Source organism: Crocodylus siamensis, chromosome 6 (assembly GCF_052110815.1).
Source record: "Crocodylus siamensis isolate JL-2025a chromosome 6, ASM5211081v1, whole genome shotgun sequence".
NCBI lineage: Eukaryota > Metazoa > Chordata > Crocodylia > Crocodylidae > Crocodylus > Crocodylus siamensis.
The window spans coordinates 45,730,906-45,755,585 of NC_143400.1; the positions used below are offsets into that span (position 1 = coordinate 45,730,906).

At 61.9% G+C, this 24,680-nt stretch overlaps 1 protein-coding gene and 2 non-coding genes across 5 annotated transcripts; all 3 read left to right on the forward strand.

Moving 5' to 3' along the window:
• Window positions 1-571: 571 nt before the first annotated feature.
• On the forward strand, window positions 572-24,680 carry CHD8 (chromodomain helicase DNA binding protein 8). Of its 3 annotated transcripts, XM_090050615.1 has the most exons (39): window positions 572-722; window positions 6,121-7,000; window positions 7,181-7,564; window positions 7,798-8,165; window positions 8,461-8,575; window positions 8,894-9,088; window positions 9,260-9,328; window positions 9,515-9,570; window positions 10,388-10,505; window positions 10,661-10,744; window positions 11,023-11,160; window positions 11,326-11,447; window positions 11,633-11,876; window positions 12,077-12,253; window positions 12,517-12,660; window positions 12,925-13,180; window positions 13,630-13,843; window positions 13,971-14,166; window positions 14,287-14,454; window positions 14,648-14,827; window positions 15,047-15,157; window positions 15,374-15,585; window positions 15,893-16,092; window positions 16,220-16,376; window positions 16,776-16,865; window positions 16,969-17,072; window positions 17,415-17,529; window positions 17,845-17,920; window positions 18,211-18,265; window positions 18,504-18,708; window positions 18,895-19,103; window positions 19,579-20,097; window positions 21,630-21,775; window positions 21,982-22,218; window positions 22,468-22,581; window positions 22,612-22,695; window positions 22,869-23,048; window positions 23,349-23,471; window positions 23,739-24,680. In XM_090050615.1, exons 2-39 carry the CDS (start codon window positions 6,266-6,268, stop codon window positions 24,219-24,221), a joined length of 7,383 nt encoding a protein of 2,460 aa, XP_089906741.1. In that variant the 5' UTR covers window positions 572-722; window positions 6,121-6,265; the 3' UTR covers window positions 24,222-24,680. The 3 variants fall into 3 exon arrangements, with proteins under 3 accessions (XP_089906741.1, XP_089906739.1, XP_089906740.1); XM_090050613.1 differs by having other exon boundaries at window positions 22,468-22,695; XM_090050614.1 differs by having other exon boundaries at window positions 16,235-16,376; window positions 22,468-22,695.
• On the forward strand, window positions 17,657-17,755 carry LOC149862574 (small nucleolar RNA U6-53/MBII-28). Its single transcript, XR_016443392.1, has one exon. It is a non-coding gene; the product is annotated as a small nucleolar RNA U6-53/MBII-28 (small nucleolar RNA).
• Window positions 22,274-22,375, forward strand: LOC149862575 (small nucleolar RNA U6-53/MBII-28). Its single transcript, XR_016443393.1, has one exon. It is a non-coding gene; the product is annotated as a small nucleolar RNA U6-53/MBII-28 (small nucleolar RNA).

Sequence of the window (24,680 nt, forward strand, 5' to 3'; positions counted from 1 at the left end):
TTTCCCCCTGGGGGCTCTCCTTGCGGATTAGATCCCAATCCCATGCCTCTCAGTCCCAAACTGGTGCTAGTTTTGGAAGGCGGGGGTGCAGTGACTCATGAGTTTTGCAGGCCTGGCACTGGCCATGCATCTGCCTGCTGGGTGCTGCACTGGGGAGGGGGCACAGGGGGGCACTGGGAGGGGGGTGCCCAGAAGGGGCGATACTGTGTCCCTTAAGGGGTTAAACCCCTTTTCCCCCCAAAAGAGGGCATCCATGCCAATCCAAGATGGCCTCCCTCCACGGGTGTCCGCGCTGCTGCCTGACTGGAAGGAAGGGTGATAGGAAACTGAGCCCCCGGCACGGGTCCCAGACGAAAGAGAGGGTCAAACCCCTTCTGCGAGGAGGGGAGGGAAACAAACGGGGTCCGGAGTGGCGGCTTTCCGATGAGGCACTGCCGCGGGCAACCCCACCAGCGCAAGGCCCCTTCCTCCCCCCTCTGCGGAGACTTCCTGGAAGGCTCTCAGCCTAACCTGCTGGCTCGGTCCCGCCCACACGCGCCGCCGGCTCCGTAGCGCTGGCCGGGCGGGGTGGGCGGGGCTTGGAGGGGCTGCAGGGTTAGGTTGCACCCTCCATGCTCAGCTGCCTTGTTCTCTCTCTCCCTGGGAGAGGGGAGGGGGGAGCGGAGAGGGGGCAGCTCCTTTAAGGGTGAGGCTAAAGGCAGCCACGGGGGAGATCCCCCCAGGTAAGACCCCGCGCCCCCCTCCTCCTCCTTGCAGGGGGGTATTATGGGATGGGAAGGGCCTTTTGTAGGAAGCAGCCCAAACCAAGCGTAGTCCCCCCCACCCCCCCCTTCGGGGGGAGGGATGGTCCAACCCCCCCATAGGGAATAATGGGGGGCGCGTCCATGTTGCACCGTCCCGGGGGGGGCGGGGATGGGCTCCCCAGCGCGCGGGGGGAGGGGAGGGGAGGGGCGGAGCGGGGGGGGGCGGGGTGCCCGGCCACATTGCACTGGGGGCGGCGGGGGTGTGTGCACACTGCACGAGGTTGGGGGGAGGCTGGGCTCAAGGGGCTGCATCCAGGCTGCGCTGAGGAGGAAGGGGCAGAGGACTGGCCCTGGGTTTGGGGAGGGGGTAGGGAGCTACCCTGGGGCTAGGGTGGCTGCATCCACATTGTTTTAGGTGGGGGGTGGTCCACATTGCATTGGGAAAGAGGGTGCAAGGACCTTGCCCTGGGGAGGGGATATGCATCCACATTGCGTTGGTGGGGGTGGCAGGGAGCTTGTTCTGGGGTTGGGGGAGATGCATCCACATTGCATTGGGGAAGGGAGTCAGGGCATAGGGAGCTTGTGTTGGCTGGGATGCATGCACACTGGTTTGAAAGGGTGGGGGCTCCACATTTCATTGGGGAAGGGGATTGGAGAATAGGGAGCTTATTCTGGGGTGATGTGAGGGATGCATCCACATTGCATTAGGTGGGGGTAGGGATCCATATTGCATTAGGCAGGGAGGTGCAGGGACCTCCTGCCCTGGGGTAGGAGAGGTGCATCCACATTGAGTCGGTGGGGTTGGCAGGGAACTTGTTTTGGGGTTGGGAAGGAGACATCCACATTGCATTGGGGAAGGGGGGTAGAAGGACAGGGAGCTTGCCCTGGGGTGATGCAGGGGGGAATACATCCATATTGCTTTAGGTGGGGGTCCATATTGCATTGGGAAGCAGGTGCAGGGTCCTTGCCCTGGTGTAGGGGAGATTGCACTGGGGAGAGGGGTGGGGAGCTGCTCGAGGGTGAGAGTGGGTGCATCCACATTGAACTAGGTGGACAGTGGCAGGGAAGTTGTCCCAGGGTTGGGGGGATGTTCGCATTGTGCTGGGGAGCAGGGCAGGAGTGGGGGGGTGCATCCACATTGCAGTGGGAAGGGGGATTGAGGGGGGAAGGCAGGGAGCTGTCCTGGGGTTGGATGTGGGGCATCCACATTGCAATGGGGGGGTGGGGCATGGGACTTACCCTAGGGCTGGAGAGGTGTCTCCACCTTACATTGGGGAAGGAGATGAGCTGTGAGGGTGCATCCACATTACACTGGGGGGTGGGGACTGGATGCTTGTCATGGGATAGAGAAGGTGCATCCACATTGCATTGGTGGGGGCAGCAGGGAACTTGCCCTGGGGTTGGGGGGGGACACATCCACATTGTATTGGGGAGAGAGATGTGGGGGATAGGGAGCTTGTTCTGAAGTGTTGGGGGGGTGCATCCACATTTCTTTAGGTGTGGGGGTGGGGCTCCACATTACCTTGGGGAGTGGGTGCAGGGACCTTGCCCTGGGGTAGGGAAGATGTGTCCCCCTTGCTTTGGGGAGAGGGGCAGGCAGCTGCCCTGGGGTCAGGGTGGAGGCATCCACATTGCACTGAGGAGTGGGGAGCAGGGAACTTTCCAATGCAATGTGGAGGCATCTCCATGGCTCCAGATTGAAGCAGATTGGGGCAGGGGCCTGGGAACTTCCCGTGGGGTGTGAAGGTGTGTCAACATTACACTATGGAGGGGCAGGAGGCTTATCCTGGGATTGGGGAGGTGCATCTACATTGCGTTGGTGGGGCAGCAGGGAATGTGGGGGATATGTCCGCATTGCATTGGGGAGGTGGGGCAGGGAGCCTGCCCTGGGGTTTGGTGGGTGTACCCTCCTAGCACTCAGGGGAGGTTGTATTTCAGCTGTATCACCTGAGGTGGGGAGAGTGGAGGCCTCCATCCAGCCCTTGGGCAAGGGTCTGCATTGCTGCATGCATGTGTCCATGCTGCCCTGGGCAGGGCATTGGGATCCTGGTTCTGTCTCCCTGATGAAGAGGTGGTGGGGTACCTCTGCCAGACAGTAGGAGAGGGACCATGGAGTGGGTATCTGGGAGGGAGAGGAGGGGACAGATGCTCTCCATGCTGGGGGTCCGTGGTGCACCATGGGAAAGGGCGGTTGCATTGCCCTGGTGAGGAGAGATTCAAAGACTGCCACGCTCCAGTGGGGTCACCTAAGTCCCATATGTGTTGCCGCAGGGGGCTTATGTATGGTGCCCTGGAAGAGGGTGTGATGTATGCACACTGCACGCAGAGGAAATGGGATGGGGTCAGGGAGGGGGAACCCACATCTCCCTGCCCTTGGGTGACGGAGGCAGAGAAGGATTGGTTGGGGTGGTAATTCTCTGCTGCCCCAGGAAGGCACAGACCTGTGTGACTGCAGACTAGGGAAGGGGGGACTCCAAACGTGGTCTTACCTGGGACAGTCTGAGTGAAGTACTGCCACCTTACTGGGGTCTGGTACAGGAAGTGACTTGGGGATGGACAGACGTGCGGGGAGGGCTGAGGTCCTGCTCCTGCCTGTTTCCCAGCCCATCTCTGTGCCTATTTGATTTGGGTAATTTATCTTCCTGCTTAAAGCCTTGTTCTCTCTATCTCCCCCCTTCCCCATCAGGGGAAAACTCTTTCAGGTGATGGGTTGGAGCCCCTGGGTCCTGTGTGCCCCCAACAAGTGCTTTTAGTGGAGACAGAGCTCATGAGAGAGGGGACAGAGTGGGGGATTCCTGTGAGGGAGAGGGGCTGGGACACTCATTACTGTGTCCTGTACTGGCTGGGGGAGGCATCTGCTGGGTGGCCTCTGGTGACACAGGCCTCCAAGAGGCCTCCCCCGAACCAGCCTGTTCCCCTTGCCCAGGGGCTAGATTAGAACCAGTGCCACCCAGGAAGGGAAGGGCCCTACATCCCTGTTGCCAGCACCCCTGAGCCAGGCGCCCTGTCCCACTTTTAGTCTGGTTGGGGACTTAGGGGCTAGAAACAAAGAGCTTAGGATGTCTTGGAGGGGTTGCTGGTAGGAGTTGGGGGCCGGGACAGAGGGGTACTGCTGGGGCCTGACAGGGCTGCTAGGGGGCTGGCAGTGGGATGCACCATGATGAGCTCCCTTTGGTCGCACTGGGGCTCTGCTGCTGTGATTGGTAAAGAGGGGTCCTGTACCCAATGTTGGGTGGATTTCCTCCTTGGTGGATCATTTCCCCCTAGGGCTCAGACTCCCTGACGTGCCAGCCAGTCCTGCTGTGCTGCAGTCCTCGCCTGGTGGGATTGGCTCCCTGAACTCTCCTGGGTCTGTGCAGAGGGGTTCTTGCCCATTGCTGGCTCTTCTCTGCTTTTGTGTTGTGTGAACTGGGCACACAGAGGCTGCCAGCAGCATCCTGCTGAGCTCCTCCAAGGCAGGTCCCTGTTGGAGGGGGGAAGGGGGACTTTGACTGTTTCTTTCCATGGCCCCAGGGAACAGGTACCATGCGCCCCATCCATCCATCCCTCTGGGCAGCCCCTGCCATGGACAGGAGCGATGAGATGCTTTTTTGCGAGCTCAGTTCATTGGGCCTTTGGAGTAGCCAGGGCGGAAGCTCTGGCAGTCGGAGTGACCCAGGCGTTTGGGCTTGACAGCTGGGGCGGGGTGGGAGCTGGGCCCCTCAGGCAGGCTGGGATGGCGTAGTGGCTGAGGGAGAGAGCTGGGGCCAGCTGGCGCCAGGAGAAACAAGGTCCCTGCATTTGTGCTGACTCTCCACGGGTTGGGGGTGGCTGCACTGGTGCTTGCCAGGCAGACTGGGCATGCAGAGAGGGGAGCGCCTGGCAGGACTCCTGCGTCCTGAGCCTAGCGGGGTTGATGACTGTCTGGGGCTCAGACTGGCCTCATCTGGACCCAAGGCTTTAGCTGTGGCTGGGCCAAGCAGGAGTGGGGCAGGAGACTCTAGGGGCTTGCTGTCTGGAGCTATGAACTAAGGTATGCCCTGGCAATGCAGCAGAAGGGGGAGCAGTGTTGTCTGGGGCTGGCAGGACCCTGGCGCAGGTGGTTAGATGCAGTTTGCCATGGTTTGGGGTGGTGTCTGTGGCCATAAGTGGCACCCTGCGGGGTATAGAGCAGCCATGTAGGGGGGTGCTGTCTATGTCCATGGGCTGGGTGGCAGAAGGCATGCTGGCACTGGGGTTGATGCAGTGTGTCATGGGGGGGCCCCGGGATCCAGGGACCTCCAGGGTGATCAGCTTGACACAGAACACCCCCACTCCAAGCTGGCACTCCAAGCCCCACCACTCTGTCCCCGCACCTGGGCTGGGATGGAGAGGGGCAGCTACATGCAGGGGCTGACAATAGTCCCTTGTGAGTGGGATGGAACCAGGGGGGCCCAGGAGGAGTGGTGGAGGCAGAGGTCTCTCTGCAGCCATGCAGTGTCTGTCTCTGGCAGGGTGGCAGTTTCAGCTTGGTCTGCTGTTTTGGGGGGCAGTTCCTGTGGCAGAGCCTGGCCAGCTGTGAAGACTGGAGGTGGCGGGGTGGGGGGGTGCTACTGTGGGCTGAGACAGTGGCGCCGGGCCTGGTGGGCGGAGGCCAGGCTGTGCTGTGCCAGGCTGGGGGAGGCGCTCTCCAGGCTGGGGCTGGAGTGAGAGCTGGGGCAGGCACTGGTGCGGGGTGGAGGTCATGCAGTGGGTCCTGGTGGGGGGTCACCATGCATGGTGGGGGGGTGCTGTGGGGTCTCTGGGCAGGGGGCTGTGACAGGGCTGTGGGAGGATCTGTTTTCTCCATGTATCGTTTCCACACGCCCCGACCCCAACGCAGGCCAGGCCAGACCTGTCCCCCCTCTACAGCATTGGCAGTACCCCACAGTGGGACCAAAGCTCTTGAATTCTTCAGCTCCCAGAATGTCTGGTCCTGGCTGCTCAAGCCTTGAGGGTCTGGGGGTTGGGGGAGCAATCCTCCTGGCTCAGATGAGTTCCAATGGAGAGTGGGGGGCTGGTCCCCCCTGGGGTGTGTAGGGAGGGGTCCTTCCTGTGCCTGTTGCTGAAAGTAGTGCATGAAGGGGCTGGAGGGCATCCCCTTTCTGGGGGGTGCAACGGGGGGTCTGTGCTTTTGCTGGAGTAGGGCACTTCGGGGGTGCTTCATAGAATATGGGAGGAGTGGTCTGGGTGTAGAGGGTGCTTGAGGGGGTCTAAAAGGGCCCTAAGGGTGTGGGATGCTAGGGGTTTGCCCCCTGGAGAACTGGGATGTGTGGGGGCAGTGGATTAGGACAGGGGTTGTATCTGTTAGGGCCCTGAGGATTGTGGGAAGCTGAGGGTAGGATCCCTCCTAATTCTCTCTTCTCCATCCCGCCTGCAGCCAAACAGAGACTCCTGCTCACCCATCCGTCTCCATGAGGCCGGGCCCCCCAGACACTGCCCTCTGAGCTCCTACTTGTGACACTTGTCGGGGAGGGGCCCCTCTCCCCCACCCAGATCCCCTTCCTTGCTGCCACGCCGCAGCCATGGCCGACCCTATCATGGACCTGTTCGATGACCCCAACCTCTTCGGCCTGGACTCCCTGACAGATGAGGGCTTCAGCCAGGCCCAGCCTGACCCCATAGAGGAAGCACTGGGGCTGCCAGGGGAGCTGGATCCAGCCCAGCCAGTGCAGCCACCCCCATCAGAGCCTGCAGCGCCTGAAGCTCTGCCACCTGAGGCACCACCAGATGCCGCCCCAGGTCCTGCCCCCCCCGACTTGTCTCAGCCTGAGCTCCCCCCTGAGCAGGATGTCCTGAGCCAGGGGAACCCCTTTATGGGGGTGTCCAGCACCACCGCAGCATCCGCCCCTGAGGGACAGGCAGCCTCAACCACGCAGCCCGCTCCGGCCATGTGCACAGCACCTGCACCCAAGATTGTCATCCTGAAGGCGCCAACCGGGGGCTCAGTGACGGGTGCCCATGTGGCTCAGATCCAGGCCCAGCCACTGGGTGCGGCCAATGGGGGCAAGGTGACCTTTGCCAAGGTCTTGACAGGCACCCCGCTGCGTCCCGGCGTCTCCATCGTCTCTGGCAATACCGTGCTGGCCACCAAGGTGTCCCCATCCGGGACCACAGGCAGCCCTGCCACTGTACACCGCCTGGTCCAGCCTGGTCGGCCTGTCAAACAGCTAGTGCTTCAGCCTGTCAAGAGCCCAGCGGGGGGCACCAGTGGAGCGCCCCTCAAGCCTGCCGTTACCCTGACCTCTGCCCCTGCCCAGGTGGGAGCTTTGAGGGGGTTGGGGGCAGCTGGTTGAATTGACTCTGATACCCCAGGCTGGGGATGTACATGGGCTGTGGGGTGGTAGCCGTGGGGGTGTCCTGAGGCAGATGTCCCTGATCCCGCTGCGTGACCTGTCTCTGCACACCTGTGGGTCCCCCTCCCCTCTTTTTTTCCACAGGGTGAATCAAAGCGCATTACCCTGGTGCTGCAGCAGCCGCAGGGTGGGAGTGGCCCCCCTGGGCAGCGTCACGTGGTGCTGGGCAGCCTGCCGGGGAAGATCGTGCTGCAGGGCAACCAGCTGGCTGCACTCAGCCAGGCCAAGGGAGCACCAGGCCAGCCCGCCAAGGTGGTGACCATCCAGCTGCAGGTGCAGCAACCTCAGGGGGGCGGGCAGCCTGGGGCCCCCCAGAAGATCCAGCTGCTGCAGCAGAGCCCTGCCACAAGCACCACAGGGCAGCCACCACAGCCTCCTGTGGCTGTGTCCTCTGTGCAGCAGGCCCAGGTGGTTGGGAGCACAGGGCAGCGACTCACGGTGCCCCTGAAGGTTGTGCTGCAGCCCCAGGTAAATATAGGGGCTGGAACTCTGGGGAACCCTATCTGTAATGCTTCTGGGGCAGAAGGGGTGGAAGTGGGTGCTTGGGGTTGGGGTGCTGCTGGTGGGGCAGGGGCCTGGAGATGCTGGGTGGGTGTGGGTGCTAGGGGTGCTGGATGGGGCATGATGGGTATACGGGCCAGAACCATAGGGGGCCAGGGGTTCTGTCCGTGCTGTGCAACCCCTGTCCCACTCTGCTACAGGCTGGGTCCTCTCAGGGCGGCTCATCGGGCCTGTCAGTGGTGAAGGTGCTGAGCAGCAGTGAGGTGGCAGCACTGTCAGGCCCTGGGACGCGGGGGGGTGCGGCAGAGGAGAGCCGCAAACTGGAGCACCAAAAGAAGCAGGAGAAGGCAAACCGTATTGTAGCCGAAGCGATTGCCCGGGCACGGGCACGGGGCGAGCAGAACATCCCCCGTGTGCTCAACGAGGATGAGCTGCCCAGCGTGCGGCCCGAGGAGGAGGGCGAGCGCAAGCGGCGCCGTAAGGGTACATCCGATCGTGGCGGCCCCAAGGAGGAGCGGCCCCGCAAGGGCAAGGGCTCTGGCAAGAGCAAGGGCCGCAGCAAGCCCAGGTGAACAGCCCTGGCCCAAGGGACGGGAGCTTCCCCACCTGGGGCCTTGTACTTGGGCCCTGGACTGGGTCTGACTCATGGGCAGGGGGCCCTCTGGGTTGGGGGTGGGCTCACAGGGGCTGGTGCACTGGTAGCAGCGGGGTTTGGCGGGAAAGGCTTGGAATAGCCAAAGGGACTGGGCTGGGTGCTCTGGACATGTCTGTGTCAAGTCTCTGCCCTGTGCCCAGGGCATGCAGGATGGGTGTGTGAGGCCTCCCCACCTCACGCTGCTTGTCTGTCCGTTCCCATCCCTTAGCACCATCACGCCAGTGGTGGGGAAAAAGCGCAAGCGCAATGCCTCCTCTGACAACTCGGATGCTGAGGTGATGCCAGCGCAGTCCCCCCGTGAGGAGGAGGAGACCAGTGTCCAGGTGAGAGCCAGGCTGGGCTTGGGAGGAGGGTGACCTTGAGGGGAGGGGACTCCTTGCTCTTCCAGCTGCCACAGTGCTGTGGTTCGTGCCTCAGGGAGAGGAGCAGCTCTACATCCCTGTGTCTCTGCTACACCCCTGGACTGGGGGGCAGGGGGTCTTTGCTCCCTGCCCCTTAGTGTGACCTCAACCCTTCCGTGTGTGTGTTGGGGGGTCTCTGTGCCTGTGGCCCTGGCATGCACTGCCCCTGTCCGGTGAAGCCTGCCTCTACTCTTCAGCTTCTTACCCCTGCCCCCTGTGCCTCTATCCTACCCCTCCCAGAAGCGACGCTCAAACCGGCAGGTGAAGCGGAAGAAGTACACAGAGGACCTGGACATCAAGATCACAGACGATGAGGAAGACGAGGAGCTGGATGTGACGGGGCCAGTGCGGCCTGAGCAGCCCCCCATGCCCCAGCCTCCTGCTCCAGAGCCTGAGCCTGAGGGCGAGACCCTGCCCTCCATGCAGTTCTTTGTGGTGAGCTGGGGTTCGGGGTGTGGCCCTGTCCTCACGGTGTGTCAGGAGTGGGGGAAACGCTGGGCCAGAGTGTGAAGGAAGCACAAAGAGTCCAGGAGGGGGTCAGCTCCTGCATGGAGTGGGAGACGGGCCCTGCCGTGTCTTACTCCAAGTCCTGTGCTCCCTCCCCAGGAGAACCCTAGCGAGGAAGATGCTGCCATCGTCGACAAGGTCCTGGCCATGCGGGTGGCAAAGAAGGAGGTGAGTGGAGTGGGGTAGCCAGGGGCTGTCGGACTTGGGGTGGAGGGAACAGGAAACACAGGGCTGGGCAGTAGATCTGGTCTGATAACGGGTGGGGAACAGGTTGAGAGGGGTGGGGTGTACAGGCTTCAGGCTTCTGGGAGGGTCTGGGCCTGCTGCTGTGCTAACGCTGCCTCCTCCCTGCAGCTGCCTTCAGGACAGTTCACAGAAACAGAGGAGTTCTTCGTCAAGTACAAGAATTAGTAGGTGTCCCCTTTCCCCTCCGGCTTGGGAACCAGTGTCCCCTGTGAATGTCATTGAGTGCAGGGGAGGGGAGTAGAGGGACCTTGGCCAAGAACCACAGCCCTTGGCAGGAATGTGCCTGTTCTCACTGTGAGCAGTCGTGTTTCAGGGGTAATGGTGCCTCTGCTCCAACGCTACCACAAGGCTTATGTTGCATTGATGCAAGGCCCTGGCCCAGGGTGTGGTAGGAGGAGTAGATGCTCAGGCTCCCTGATGGCAGCAGGGACCAGCAGCCATCACCTGCTTCCTTGCTTGAAACCCCCAACCTTCCTCCTCCAGCGAGCCCCATACCCCAAGGAGCCCTGCCTCTTTGTGCACCTGTTGGCAGCCCCACGCTGTCTGCAACAGTGTCCGTGGCCTGCAACCACTCCATCCCAGCACTCCAGGCACCACTTGGGGCCTTGCCTGGGGACCTTTGTCTCTTCCCAACTTTCCCTATATAAAGGGGCCTTTGGTATCCTTTCCCCCCTCAGCTGCCAGGCTCATTAGCAATGCCTGGTTGTGCTGGGGGTGTTAACAATGTCAGCTAGTGCTCATGCTCCCAGACCTGCCTGGAAGAAGTGCCTGGTCTTGGTTGAGTTGGAGTTTCTTGAAGCTTCACCCCAGAATCTCAGTGGGAGGTCCTAGTTCTTGGCCCCTCCTGAGATCTCCCTCTTAGGTGGGAGGGCACAGGTATTGTCCTATGAACGGGCCCCCACCGCTAGCCAGGTGGAGGGAGGAAGACAGGGTGCAGTGAGTATCTCCCTGGGTCTCTAACCTTCCCCCCACCCCTCCTAGCTCGTACCTGCACTGTGAATGGGCCACCATTGACCAGCTGGAGAAGGACAAGCGCATCCACCAGAAGCTCAAGCGCTTCAAGACCAAGATGACCCAGATGCGGCACTTCTTCCACGAGGTACTGATAGGGGTGGGGGCTGCAGGGCTCTGGGGTGGGATGGTACTGGCTCCTTCTCACTAGGGGTAAGGGCAGATCTGGGCTCCATCTGCCTGGCAAGAATGAGAACCCAGAGCCTCTCCTTGCCCCTTATGCCCCTCTCTTCCACCCTCAAGGATGAGGAGCCCTTTAATCCTGACTACGTGGAGGTTGACCGGATCTTGGATGAGTCCCACAGCATTGACAAAGACAACGGAGAGGTGGGCTGGGCCTGGCGCGAGGCAGGGAGGGGCAGAGGGGTGAGGCAGAGGCTATGACACTGCAGATGCTGCCAAGGTTTTTCCTGGGGTGTCCTCAAGGCTGGGGCATAGCTGGGGAGTGACCTGGCTCCACAGGGATCCCAGCCCAAAGCCCCTGTGTTTAGGGATTGGCCAAGAAGCTGTTGGGCAGCGAGGAGGGCACCATTGAGTAAGGGGCCAGTGGAGGGTCAGGAACCCTCCATGTGATAGTGCATCCATGTTTGTCTCCTCTCCACCAGCCGGTGATCTACTATCTAGTGAAGTGGTGCTCACTGCCCTATGAGGACAGCACTTGGGAGCTCAAGGAGGATGTGGATGAGGGCAAGGTCTGCGAGTTCAAGCGCATCCAGGCCCGGCACCCTGAGCTCAAGCGAGTGGTGAGTGGCCTCAGCCCCCTGACCCTAAGCCCTGTCTCCTGGTGCCCACAGTCCCTCCACAGTGGAGAGGAGTGTGCTGGGGGCGGGATGCTGAGAAGGGTCACCGTGGGGCTTCCCTGGTAACACCAGTGCTCACAATGCCTCCATTGGTCTGCCGCTGCTCAGGCCCGGCCCCAGGCTGGCTCCTGGAAGAAGCTGGAGCTCTCACATGAGTACAAGAATCACAACCAGCTACGCGAGTACCAGCTGGAGGGTGTCAACTGGCTGCTTTTCAACTGGTACAACAGGTGAGTGAGGGCAGCGTTCAGTCTGCTACCCCATCTGTGGGGCCTCTGGAGTAAGGCAGCTGTAACCCCAGGAATGGCTCTGGGCAGAGTGGAGAGGAAGGGTACACGTGTGCGACTGTGTGCATGTGTATGAAGTTGGCCTGGGGGGTTACTAACCCCATGCCCCCCTCCCCTCACCCCCACAGGCAGAACTGCATCCTGGCAGATGAGATGGGCCTGGGCAAGACGATCCAGTCGATTGCCTTCCTGCAGGAGGTTTATAATGTGGGCATCCGCGGCCCCTTCCTGGTCATCGCACCCCTCTCCACCATCACCAACTGGGAGCGGGAGTTCAACACGTGGACTGAGATGAACAGCATTGTCTACCATGGCAGTCTGGCATCCCGCCAGATGATCCAGCAGTATGAAATGTACTGCAAGGACTCCCGGGTACAGAGATGGGTAGACATATGCTATCAGAGCTCTAGGGGGCTGCTAGGGATGGTTATGCAGACTCCTGTGTTCTGGGCATCACTGTGGTGGGAGGGGAAGACCTGGGGTTCCTTTGGGGCAGGTCAAGGCCTGACACCTCCGCTCCCACCCCAGCAGTACAGTCCCTGTTTAACTGCCCCCTTCCCGTCCACCCCCAGGGCCGTCTGATCCCTGGTGCGTACAAGTTTGACGCGCTGATCACAACTTTTGAGATGATCCTGTCAGACTGCCCTGAGCTGCGGGAAATCGAGTGGCGCTGTGTCATCATCGACGAGGCCCACCGCCTCAAAAACCGCAACTGCAAGCTGCTCGACAGCCTCAAGCACATGGACCTGGTGAGAGGCAGGGCAGGAGGCGCACCCTCTGCCCCCAACGTGCACATATATGGGTGTGAAGGTGGGACCAAGGGCAGTGTTGGCACCTGGTCACCACTGTGGGGGCTGCCTGTTTCTGGGGGAAGCAGGCTTGGGAGGGGGTTTGTGGGGCTGGGCCCTATCCTCAGGGGGGCTGTGTGGAGGGTGGGACCTGATTACTTTGTGAGGGATCAGTGGGGTCCACCCCCTCTCCTGACATGCTCTCTGCCCCCTGCCCTGGGCAGGAACACAAGGTGCTGCTGACAGGCACACCCCTGCAGAACACGGTAGAGGAGCTGTTCAGCCTGTTGCACTTCCTGGAGCCCTCGCAGTTCCCCTCCGAGGCAGAGTTCCTCAAGGACTTTGGTGACCTCAAGACCGAGGAGCAGGTGAGGAGGGTGGAGGGTTGCAGCCCCTCCCTCTCAGCTCAGCCCATGGCACTCCTGCAGCCTGCTTGCACCCTCTTGGCCTATGGCCTCACATTCCTTCCCCACCCTGCTTTTGATGGCTTCCAACCCAAGAGACCTCCAGACACAGCCCCTACCAGGGCACCCCTGACCCAGCCTGGGCACCTTGTCCTGTTCCCCATGCCCCACAACTCTGAGCTCCCTGTAGCTCCCCGTCCCACGCTCTGCACCCTGCCCTGCCCACAGGTGCAGAAGCTGCAGGCCATTCTGAAGCCTATGATGCTGCGACGGCTGAAGGAGGATGTGGAGAAAAATCTGGCACCGAAGCAAGAGACTATCATCGAGGTGGAGCTGACCAACATCCAGAAGAAGTATTACCGTGCCATCCTGGAAAAGAACTTCTCTTTCCTATCCAAGGGGGCTGGGCACACCAACATGCCCAACCTGCTCAACACCATGATGGAGCTGCGCAAGTGCTGCAACCACCCCTACCTCATCAACGGTGCGCTCAGGACATGGGGGAGAGGCTGAATAGATGCCTGCCCCTCCTGACAGTGGGACAGGCCACAGGCTGTTCCTTTGGGGCCATGTTGCAATTGTTAGTGTTGTTCAATGGAGATGGGCCCATGGTTCTGTTCTGGGCTGTGTTGCTGCCCAGATCAGCTGGCATGTACTCGGGAGCTGGAACTCCCAGTCAGGGATGTTGTGGAAGCCCTCAGGCGAGGGTGCAGGACAGGAACTCAGTCTGGAGCTCTGCCCTTTGTAGTATGGGCCACTCCCCAGCCTGTCATGGAGGGAGGGAGTGTTATGGGTGGGAGGGGGTATTCCCTCCCCTTGTGGCTGAGTCGAAGTCTCTGCTGGGCACCAGAGAGTGCTGTGCCATTCTTCTGGGCATGGGTCTTGACAAGGCACAGGTGGGCCATGCTACAACCACTGCCCTCTCTCCCGCAGGCGCAGAGGAGAAGATCCTGGCAGAGTTCCGGGACTCCTGCCACCACCACGTGCCTCCTGACTTCCACCTGCAGGCCATGGTGCGCTCAGCCGGCAAGCTGGTGCTCATTGACAAGCTGCTGCCCAAGCTCAAGGCTGGTGGCCACAAGGTGCTCATCTTCTCCCAGATGGTGCGCTGCCTTGACATCCTGGAGGACTACCTCATCCAGAGGAGGTGAGGACAGGGACTCGGGGCTGGAAGCTCCCCTGGGGCCATGTCTACCTGGGGCAGGGAAGCTGGAAGACATGGCCAGCCCAGGCACTGCTGCTGGGGCCCCATGCCAGTGCCAATCTGCCTGCAGGTACCTGTATGAGCGGATCGATGGGCGGGTGCGGGGCAACTTGCGGCAGGCGGCCATCGACCGCTTCAGCAAGCCCGACTCAGACCGCTTCGTGTTCTTGCTGTGCACACGGGCTGGTGGGCTGGGCATCAACCTCACTGCTGCTGACACCTGCATCATCTTTGACTCTGACTGGAACCCCCAGAACGACCTGCAGGTAATGGGCACCCCTGCCCTGGGCTGGGCCAGATGGGTGGGGAGCAGGGCAGGGCAAGGCAGGCCGCTCCCCCCATGCCTGCTTTTGATGCTCCTATGTGTCGTTTCCCCACCCTCCCAGGCACAGGCACGCTGCCACCGCATCGGGCAGAGCAAGGCGGTGAAGGTGTACCGCCTCATCACCCGCAACTCCTATGAGCGCGAGATGTTTGACAAAGCCAGCCTCAAACTGGGCCTCGACAAGGCTGTGCTGCAGTCCATGAGTGGACGCGAGGGCAACATCACTGGGGTAGGGGTGATGCCAGAAGCTGCTTCTCTTGTGGTGTGCTTGCGGCAGCCTCAGCTGTGCGCCTTGCCAGCGCCGGACTGGGCTGGGCCAGGCAGGAAGAGGGGAAGCAGCAAGTGTCAGACAAGGTTGGCATGGGTGGGTAGGGGGAGTTTGCTTCCCCTCTTACTCCCTCCACCCCTCCATGCCCTGTCAGATCCAGCAGTTCTCCAAGAAGGAGATTGAGGACCTGCTGCGCAAAGGGGCCTACGCAGCCATCATGGAGGAGGACGACGAGGGCTCCAAGTTCTGCGAGGAGGACATTGACCAGATCCTGCTGCGGCGTACCACCACCATCACCATCGAGAGTGAGGGCAAAGGATCCACCTTCGCCAAGGTACCACCCTCCCCAGCGTTCCCGTCTGTGCCCAGAATCCCGGGGAAGGCTTGGGATGCAGATGGTGGTGAGGGAGGTGAGAATCCAGGGCAGGAAGAGGTCCGGTAGACAACCCTTGTAGGTAGCAGTGGGGTGGGGGGCAGCCCTGGGCCAGCGCTGCCCCGCGCCCCCCCCCCCCCCCCGCCCGCCCCCCGATTTTGACATCTGGTGCTCTTCCAGGCAAGCTTCGTGGCCTCGGAGAACCGCACTGACATCGCCCTGGATGACCCCAACTTCTGGCAGAAGTGGGCCAAGAAGGCTGACTTGGACCTGGACCTGCTTAACAGCAAGGTTGGGGACAGGGCAGTGGGATGGGGGGCAGGCAGGGATGAAGGAGGAAGTGAGGCAGTGAGGCACCATGGGGGCAGGCAGGGGCTTTGGGGAGTACAGGTGCAGGTCTTGGGGGCTTTGTTTGCCCCAGTAATGCTGGAGCTAGTAGGTGGGGTGGGCAGATAGACAGGGGTGCTGTGCCCCTGCTCCTGCCTCAGTGCAACCATCTGCCCCCAGAACAACCTGGTGATTGACACACCACGTGTGCGGAAGCAGACACGCCACTTCAGCACACTGAAGGATGATGACCTGGTGGAGTTCTCAGACCTGGAGAGCGAGGATGAGGAGCGGCCCCGCTCCCGGCGCCATGACCGGCACCACCACAGCACGCATCACACCTATGGCCGCACCGACTGCTTCCGTGTTGAGAAGCACCTTCTTGTCTACGGGTCAGCCCCACACCGGGCAGGGGTCTGAGCAGGGGGCAGTTGCTGATCTGGGTGGGCATTAGGGCCAGGTCTGAAGCTAGGTCTGCCACTGGCCTGCTCTGCCTTTGGAAGGTCATGGAGCTGTAGGGAGCCCCCCCCCATCCTTGGAGGGGTGCTGTGAGGGTTCCCCCTCCTGGGGGAAAGGGGTGGGTTGCCAGGTCTGTGGACAGGGTGGATGTGTGTGTGTGCATGTCTGTCTGGGGAGGTGTGGGCTCTGTGGGCAGGGTGGGTTCCAACATGGGTGCTGACCTTCACGTGTGCCCTGCAGCTGGGGCCGGTGGCGGGAGATCCTTTCACACGGGCGGTTCAAGCGGCGGCTGTCAGAACGGGATGTGGAGACGATCTGCCGCGCCATCCTGGTGTACTGCCTGCTGCACTACCGCGGTGATGAGAACATCAAGGGCTTCATCTGGGACCTCATCAGCCCCAGTGAGAACGGCAAGGCCAAGGAGCTGCAGAACCATTCTGGTGAGAGCCCCCCCAGCCCACCCTGCCCGCCTTCAGGAGCGGCAGGCCCCGTCTGACACCTCCCTCCCTCCCTTCCTCCCTCCCTCCCTCCCTCCCTCTTCCCTCTGTCTGTCTGTCCGCCTGACAGGCCTGTCGATTCCAGTGCCACGAGGGCGTAAGGGTAAGAAGGTGAAGTCCCAGAGCACGTTCGATGTCCACAAGGCCGACTGGATCCGGAAGTACAACCCTGACACCCTCTTCCAGGACGAGAGCTACAAGAAGCACCTCAAGCACCAGTGCAACAAGTAAGGGATCCTGGCATATGGCCCCCTCTCCATCCACCCCTTCCCTAGGGCACCAGGGAAGGAACCTGGGCATCCGGCCGGGCACGCTCCATCTCTTGGCACCTCTCCCCTGGTTTCTTCCCAGTACAACAACTAAGGGATCCAGGCATCTGAGCCTCCCTACCTCCTCCACAGGGCACTAGGAAAAGGCACTACAGAAAGGACCCAGGCGTCCAGGGTATCTGGGCCCCACTGCTCCCTATACTTGGCAAGATGGAAAAGATTGTGCCCAAGTGTTGATCCCACTGGTCACCAACAGAGGCCAGGTTGATGGGATCCAAGTGTGCAGGGCGAGTAGGTGACGTCTGTGCTTTTCTTTGACTGACCAACCCTGTGCTGTCTCCCCCTCTCTGCATACAGGGTGCTGCTACGCGTGCGGATGCTCTACTACCTGCGCCAGGAGGTGATTGGAGACCAGGCCAACAAGGTGCTGGCTGGTACCATCGCCAGGTAATGTAGCTCCCCCCTCCCACCCTGGCCCTTTCCGTCTCCTTTCTTTTGCCACCCATCTGTCCATGCTGGTGCTCATGCATGCTCTCTGCCCTCCTCACAGCGAGATCGACATCTGGTTCCCGCTCGTGGAGCAGCTGGAAGTGCCAACCACGTGGTGGGACGCCGAGGCTGACAAGTCCCTGCTCATCGGTGTTTTCAAGCATGGTGCGGGCATGGGCAGATGTCCCCAGGAGCATGGGAGGCTGCATGTGCATATATTGTTGCAAGGAATACAGGGTGGGAGGCTGTGTGCCTGGTTGTCACCAGGAGCACGGGGCGAGGGGGGCGGTGTGCACATATTATCAGAAACACAGGGCAGGGTGTGGGGGATGTGGTCATTCCTGGCAGGCGGTAGGGTGATGGGCTGGCCACCACCACACCAGGAGTGTGAGAGTAGGGAGGATGAGAGACCCCAATCCCAGCACCACTCTACCCTCAGTACACTGTGTTGGAAGGCAAGGGAGGTCATTCTGGGCCAGGCTGAGCCTGTCTCTCCGTGCCCCATAGGCTACGAGAAATACAACACAATGCGGGCTGACCCCGCACTTTGCTTCCTGGAGAAGGCCGGACGCCCTGACGAGAAGGCCATCGCAGCTGAGCAGCGCCTGGACGTAGCTGAGGGGTGAGTGACAGCAGATGCCCATGTGAGCTGATGCTGCTAATATAGACCTCCCCACCCCCACTGGCCAAGGAGAGGGGGTACTCCCTGAGGGAAAACCTACCTGGGGTAGGTTGTGCCACTCGTTGGCTGCCTGTGATGACTCGCCATGCTAATACTGACCTCCGGCAAGGCACGTAGCTCTGCTCTGGGGGCATGAGTTAATGACTTTTCTCAAGGTCTGAGGCGCCTACTTCTCTCGGGTGGTGATCTGGGGAGCTGGGCCGGGGTGGCAGGGAAAAGGCAGCACAGCTTACACCCCCATGCCCTGGGCTGCAGGGTGGACTTTGACAAGGACTGCGAGGACCCTGAGTACAAGCCACTGCCTGGGACAACCAAGGAACAGGACGATGAAGTGAGCAGGGCCTGGGGTACCCCCCCATCCCCCCCCGACACGCACCCAGTCACTGGGCCTCTGTGCCCTTTCCCCTCCCCTGGCTGTATCTCCTCCAGCAGCCCTGGGCCATTCACCCCATGCCCACGAGACCCCCAGTATCTCCATGGTTCCTGTGGCCCTCGCTATGGGGCAGGATTCCTCCTGAGGAGGGATGCAGGGTCAGACCTCATGTCCACATGAAGCGGGTGGAGGGCGATGGGCTATGTGACATCTTCCTCTCCTTCATACCTCTCCCATCACCTCCCCAGGGCGACCCCCTGATGATGCTAGATGAGGAGATCTCCGTAGTGGATGGAGATGAAGGTAACAGGAGGCGATCGTGGTGGTGGGGAATGGGAAGGATTCACTGGCATGAGGGCATCTGCTTGAGGGCGTCTGCCTGGAAGGGGTTTGCACTGAGAGAGCTGAAGCAGGCAGTGTCCCCTGGGGGGCGTAGAGGGGGTGCCTTCCCCAGCAGCAGGCACAGGAGGGTGACTTGAAGGGCAGCGAGCCTGGGAATGGTTCTCCTGCTCCCGGCTTTGACTCTTGCCTCTTGCCCCAGGCCAGCCAGCCCAGCCAGGGCATTTGTTCTGGCCGCCAGGCTCAGCACTCACCGCCCGCCTGCGGCGCCTGATCACTGCCTACCAGCGCAGCTACAAGCAGGAGCAGCTGAAGATGGAGGCGGCTGAGAGGGGTGATAGGCGGCGCCGGCGCTGCGAGGCTGCCTGCAAGCTCAAGGAGATGGTGCGCCGCGAGAAGCAGCAGCGGTGAGTCTGGGGCATGGGCATGGAGGGAAGCACCACTGGGTAGAACGGGGCTCATACACTTGCCTGCCTGTGGGAATACGAGCTTAGCTTGGAGGAGCTGGCAGGCCTTCCCCACCCCCTATCCACCCCCAGCAAGGGCAGAGCCTCTAACTACCCCCCCCCCCCCCCCCCCCCCCCCCCGGGCAGGTGGACGCGGCGGGAGCAGTCGGACTTCTACCGGGTGGTGTCGAGTTTCGGTGTGGAGTACGACCCTGACACGCTGCGCTTCCACTGGGGCCGCTTCCGTGCCCTGGCCCGGCTGGATCGCAAGACAGACGAGAGCCTCACCAAGTACTACCATGGCTTCGTGGCCATGTGCCGCCAGGTCTGCCGCCTGCCACCCGCTGCTGGCGATGGTGAGTGCATATGTGTTGGTGTTGCCTGCCTGGCCTGCTTCTGCTGCCCCAGCTGCCGGTGCTGGGCAGGTGGCCACATTGGTCCCCTCACCTGAGTCCTTTGCAGGGGAAAGCTGCAGGGCTCAGGGTGGTTGGCACGGGTCCCTCTTCTCCCTTGGCAGCATCTTGCCCAGGGACCTGGTGGTTTGTGGGGCCTGCCCAAGGGAGGAGGGGCATGTGGGGAGGGAGCTAGTGACACCCTATTTTCTGGTAGATACCCCAGAATATGGCCTTTCCTGGAGGGGTTGGGGGGCACGGGCAGGTCTGCGGGGCCCTAGGGCCAAGCTCTGATGGGCTGGGGAGCAGATCTAGGGGGCAAAGTTATGGGGGGGAGCAGGTCCATGGGGTTGCAGGGCTGTGCTCATTGATGGGGAGAGGGGGTGCAGGGGCACCAGGTTTGTGGGCCCCCACACTCACCACATGCCTGCCCCCGCAGAGTCCCCAGACCCAACGTTGTTCATCGAACCAATCTCAGAGGAGCGGGCGTCGCGCACCCTGTACCGCGTGGACCTTCTGCGCCGGCTGCGGGAGCAGGTGCTGTGCCACCCGCTGCTGCAGGAGCGCTTGGCGCTGTGCCCACCCCCAGGCTTGGCCCTGCCCGCCTGGTGGGAGTGTGGTCGCCATGATGGTGAGCTGCTGCGGGGGGCTGCACGCCATGGCCTGGGCCAGGCCGACGCCGCCATCATGCAGGACCCAGACTTCTCTTTCCTGGCCGCCCGCCTCAGCTACCTGCATGGCCATGCTGGCACGCCACAGCCCCCCGGGGCCGGCCTTGCCCCGCTGCCCCCTGCCCCAGAGCCACCGGCCGCGCTGCCACCTGCCCCGCTCCCGCCCCCTGTGCCCCCCAAACCAGACTCAGCCGACGACTCGGATTCGGAGCTCGACCTGGGCAAGCTCTCGCCCTCCTCGTCTGGCTCCTCCTCATCCTGCTCCGACGACAGCGAGGATGAGCGGGGTGAGTGCCCCTATTCAGGCTGTGCTAGGGTTGGGGGGAGCCTTTGTTGCGCAGGGTAGAGTGGTGGTGTCTGGTGTTCCCCATGTTTCTGGGCTTTGCTGGCTGCCCCGTGGGGAGTCCGTCTCCCTCCCCCCATCCTGTTGCTATGGGTATCGGGTTTTTCACCTTCCTTGGCAGCATTGGGTCTTGGCTGCAACCTAAGGAGGGCACTGTCACTGTGGTGTGCCAGTGCTCTGGCTGAGGCTCATGCCCAGAGGGTCCTGCCTAGAGGGTCTTGCTCCTCTACTTGGGGTCAGCTCAGTGCTGTATTGGGGTCAGGAAGGAGACCGTCCTTGTGTGTGTGTGTCCCTGCTCAGGTGGGCATGGACTGGGGCAGGTGGGGAATTTTACCTTTTTCTGTGGCAGGGAGCACGGCCTCTGCCTAGGGTCTCTTGAGCATGTGTTAAGCTTTGCATGGGCAGGATGTGGGCAGTGCCCTTGGGCCCCCTGCTTTACTTGCAGCCAGGGTCTCCCCTGTGGGGGGCGAATTGAGGCAACCACCCTGGGCCCTGCACTTTGGGGGGCCCCGTGGCCGGTGCCACTGCCACCGAGCGCTGCTGGCTTTGGCTGCTCCCCGCTGCCCTCCCCAGGCCCTGCACAGGCTGATATGCCCCCAAGTCCCGCACACCTCTAGGGACAGCTCTGCCTGCAGCAGGTCCTGGCATTCTGGGAAAAGGGGTTAGCTGTGCTAGTTTGAAGGCAGGCTAGCCTCATTGACAAGGAACAATGGACACAAGTTATTAGAAAGTAGATTTAGATTAGACATCCGCAAGAACTACTTCACAGTTAGGGCCGCTAGGAGCTGGAACCAACTTCCAAGGGAAGTGGTGCTGGCTCCTACCCTGGGGATCTTTAAGAAGAGGCTTGATGACTACCTGGCTGGACTCATTTGAGTCCAGTCTTTTCTCCCGCCCAGGCCAGGGGTTGGACTTGAAGATCTGCAAGGTCCCTTCAGACCCTACTTCTATGATTCTATGACCAGTGGGCCTAGAAGGCATTTGACAGGCACATGCCCCAAGCTCTGCACTTTCCTCAAGTGCCCCTCTACCCCCTTTCCCTGCCTGATCTGCTCTGCTTTCTGCTTCCTTCCCCACCTGCTGCTCTTGTTCCTGCCCCCTCCCCCACATGCTCCACACCTGCCTCTCATGGCCAGCCACCCCTGTTACAGACCAACTGAATCACAGATGCGTGAGGGGTAAGAAAGGGCTGGGCTGGGGCATCAGCTGCAAGGATCCTTTCAGACATGCCCCCATGTCCTGCTGCCTTTTGGGGTAGCTCTGATAGGAACAACCCATCCCTGAGCAGGGGCGGGACTGGAGGTGCCCCTACCCTAACCCCAGCTTTAATAGCAATAGCTTAATGGAGGAAGGAGCTGCTGCTTCGCCCTCGTCCACATTCCCCCTGGGTTGACCCTCTCTGTCCTGGGAGCTGCCTGGGGCTAAGGGTGGGGCTGCTGCCTCTGCTCACCCCTGCTCTGTCTGTCCCCGTGCTAGGCACAGAGCCATCCTGTGGAGGGAAGCTGTACGAGGAGGAGGAGTCGCTGCTGTCCTTGCCCACTTCCCGCGAGGGTGACTCACCCCAGCCCAGTGCCCCAGAGCTGCTGCTTCAGGAGCGGAACCGCGCCCACGACTGGCCCAAGGTAAGGTCAGCAGTCCTGGCATGGCTGAACCCTTTCTCAGGTTGGATCCCTGTGGATGTCTGCCTGTGGCGGGAGGGAAGTTGCCATGGGTCTACTGGTGACTCCCACTTATTCTAACTGGCACCACATAAATCTGGTTTGTTGGTGGGGACCTAGATGCCATGTCTATACTAACCATCCCCATCTTCTTCCTCCCCCACCCCCAGGACCGGGCTCTCCTCAGCCGCATCGACCTCATCTGCCAGGCTGTGCTGACCGGGAAGTGGCCCTCAGGGCCACGTGGACCAGAGGCTTGCAGAGGACCAGGAGAGGGCATGGCCCGGCTGCCTGGGGACTATGGCCCTCCTGCCCCCCGTGCCGGCCCCCCTGAAGAGGCACCCATCTCCTACACGCGGCTGCGACACAGCCCTGAGGAGAAGGAGTTCACAGTGCAGATCAAGGATGTTAGTAGGGGGGCAGGGGGTGCACGCATGTGTGTGGGGCAGGGGGCTAGTGTGGCGCCCATGATGACTCGCCATGCTAATACCAACCCCCGGCTGGGCCTGCAGCTAGGCTGGGGGCGGGGGGGTGAGTTCAACTCTTCGGGAAGAGCTGAGGTTCCCTGTGGCATGGGGGGAAGTGGGGGGGGAGGGGTCAAGCATCGGCTTCTCTTTCCTATCGGACCTGCTCTGACTCCCACCCCCGGCCCACAGGAGGAGGGGATCAAACTGACCTTCCAGAAGCACAGGCTTGTCCCCAATGGCGCCATGCGCGAGCGGCACCAGCCCCCACCCCAGCCTCATGCCCACACCCACGCCCACGGTCAGGGCCATGGCCATGGCCATGGCCACGCCCACGGCCATGGCCATGGGCACGGGCACGGGCAGGGGCAGCCCCAGCATCTACAAGGCCACAAGAAGAGCAGCAAGAAGTTGGTGGAGGTGAGTGCAAAGGGTTGTTGCTGCTGGGAGGGTGCTCTGGGGGCAGGGATGTCTCTGCCGGGGCTGTCACTGTTGCCATTGGTCTGCAGCACCTCAGGGGCGGCAGGAGTTGGTCAATAGGTGTCTGTCCCCGTCTCCTGATGGAGTCTCTTTCCCCCTGCTCTTGGCTCCAGCTGGAGCTACAGTGCCTGGAGAGTCTGCGGGGCCCTGATATCGACCTGGAGGCTCGGATCCCGGTGGTACGCAAGGCAGACGGGACGGTGCTGGTTGGGGAGGCAGCGCCACGCCGTGCTGACCTCGAGGCCTGGCTGCAGGCACACCCTGAATTCGCCATCGATCCCCGCTTTCTGGCTGTGAGTGTTGCACTTATTTAGCCTGTGTGGGCCACCCTGTCCCCCACTCCTCCAGACCCTCGCTGTGCCCCCACTTCACTTGTGTGTGCAGCCCCTATCTGTGTGCCTGGGGTGGGTGGGTGCTACCTCTTAAAGGCCGTCCAAGCTGCTCAGATCTCAGACTTGGAAGGAGAGCTGAGCTTTGACCATCCCTATGTTCTCCTGGGCAGCACCTGGCAATGTGGGCTCTGGGGGCAGGGAGGTGGCAGGGGCAGGAGAACAGCAAGGCCACTGACCCGGCATCCTGCTCTCTGCCCCCAGTACATGGAAGACCGCCGCAAGCAGTACAAGTGGCACCGGTGCCGGAAGCCAGGCATGGCCAAGGCCAACTGCCTTCCTGGGCTGGAGCGGGGGCTCATGCCTGACACCCCGGGCACCAAGAAGGTGAGAGGTCAACAGCACCCTACCCCTGAGCTCCCTCCTGCCCTCCCTACCTCTGCTTCGGCTGCAATGGGGTGACTTGAAAGGGGCAGTTATGGAGCAGGGAAAGGCTGAGGCCAGACTTGTTCCTTTTCACAAGTGTGGACAGGTCTTGCTGGCATCATGGTTGTTGCAGCTTGGAACAGGGATGGGGCACCCTAGGAACTCAGGGGAGGTTGGGGCAGGGACATCCTAGCGCTAACCATCATCCTCCTTCCCTCCTTTCTGCAGGGCTACATGCCCGACTCCATGTTGCACCGCCTCCTGCCAGGCCCCATGGCCACAGCGGGGGGCCAGAAGGCACGGGGCCTCCGGGCAGGCATGGACCTCTCCAAGATGGTCTCCCTGATGGGGGGTGCAGCACAGGGCCAACTGGGGGCTATGGGGCCCCTGGCCCTGCACAGCCACTTCCAGCCTGGCCCTGCCTCAGGCACTGCGCTGCCCTACACGCCCTTCCCCCCACCTGCAGCCTCCTCCTCAGCTACCCTGCTGCACCCCGGGCTGGGCCACAGTAGCTATGCTCCTGGCCCGCCGCTGCACCTGGGGCACCCGGGGCACCTGCAGCCAGATGAGGACGATGACGAGGATGAAGACGAGATGGACGACTTGTCTCAGGGCTATGCCAGCTCCGAGCGGGACTTCTCCCTGCTCGATGACCCCATGATGCCGGCCAACTCAGACTCCAGTGACGGGGCCAATGAGGAGGGTGACTGAGCAGAGGACCAAGGGCCAGATAGATGGACAGACAGGGCAGCGGGACTCCTGGGCCGCCCAGGCTCTGATAGGCACTGCGGCTGGCTCCACATGCACGGTGCTGTGGCCCCCGCAGGCGGCCCGGGTGCAGGCAAATGGGGGCCTGAGCTGCGCGTGCCCCTCCAACCCTGGCCGTGCCTGCCCCTAGCATGAGCAGCGGCCAGCGCCCCTCTCTCCCCACCTCCACTACCCCCTGCTGCTGCCCCCGCCGCCGCCTTGCCCTCTGTCTCTGTTCCTCTGTGAGTGGGCCAAGGGGCTTGCCCCGCGCCCGCTCCCCCAGGGCCCTCAGCCCACCCCCAGCGGCGCGGGGCCCGGTGCTGTCCTTTCCCCCCTCCCGGGCTCTATTTATATAAATATGTAATATGTCTTGTGTGATACAGCGGGGGGCCGGGGCGGGGTGGGGGCTGGGCTGCATTAGAG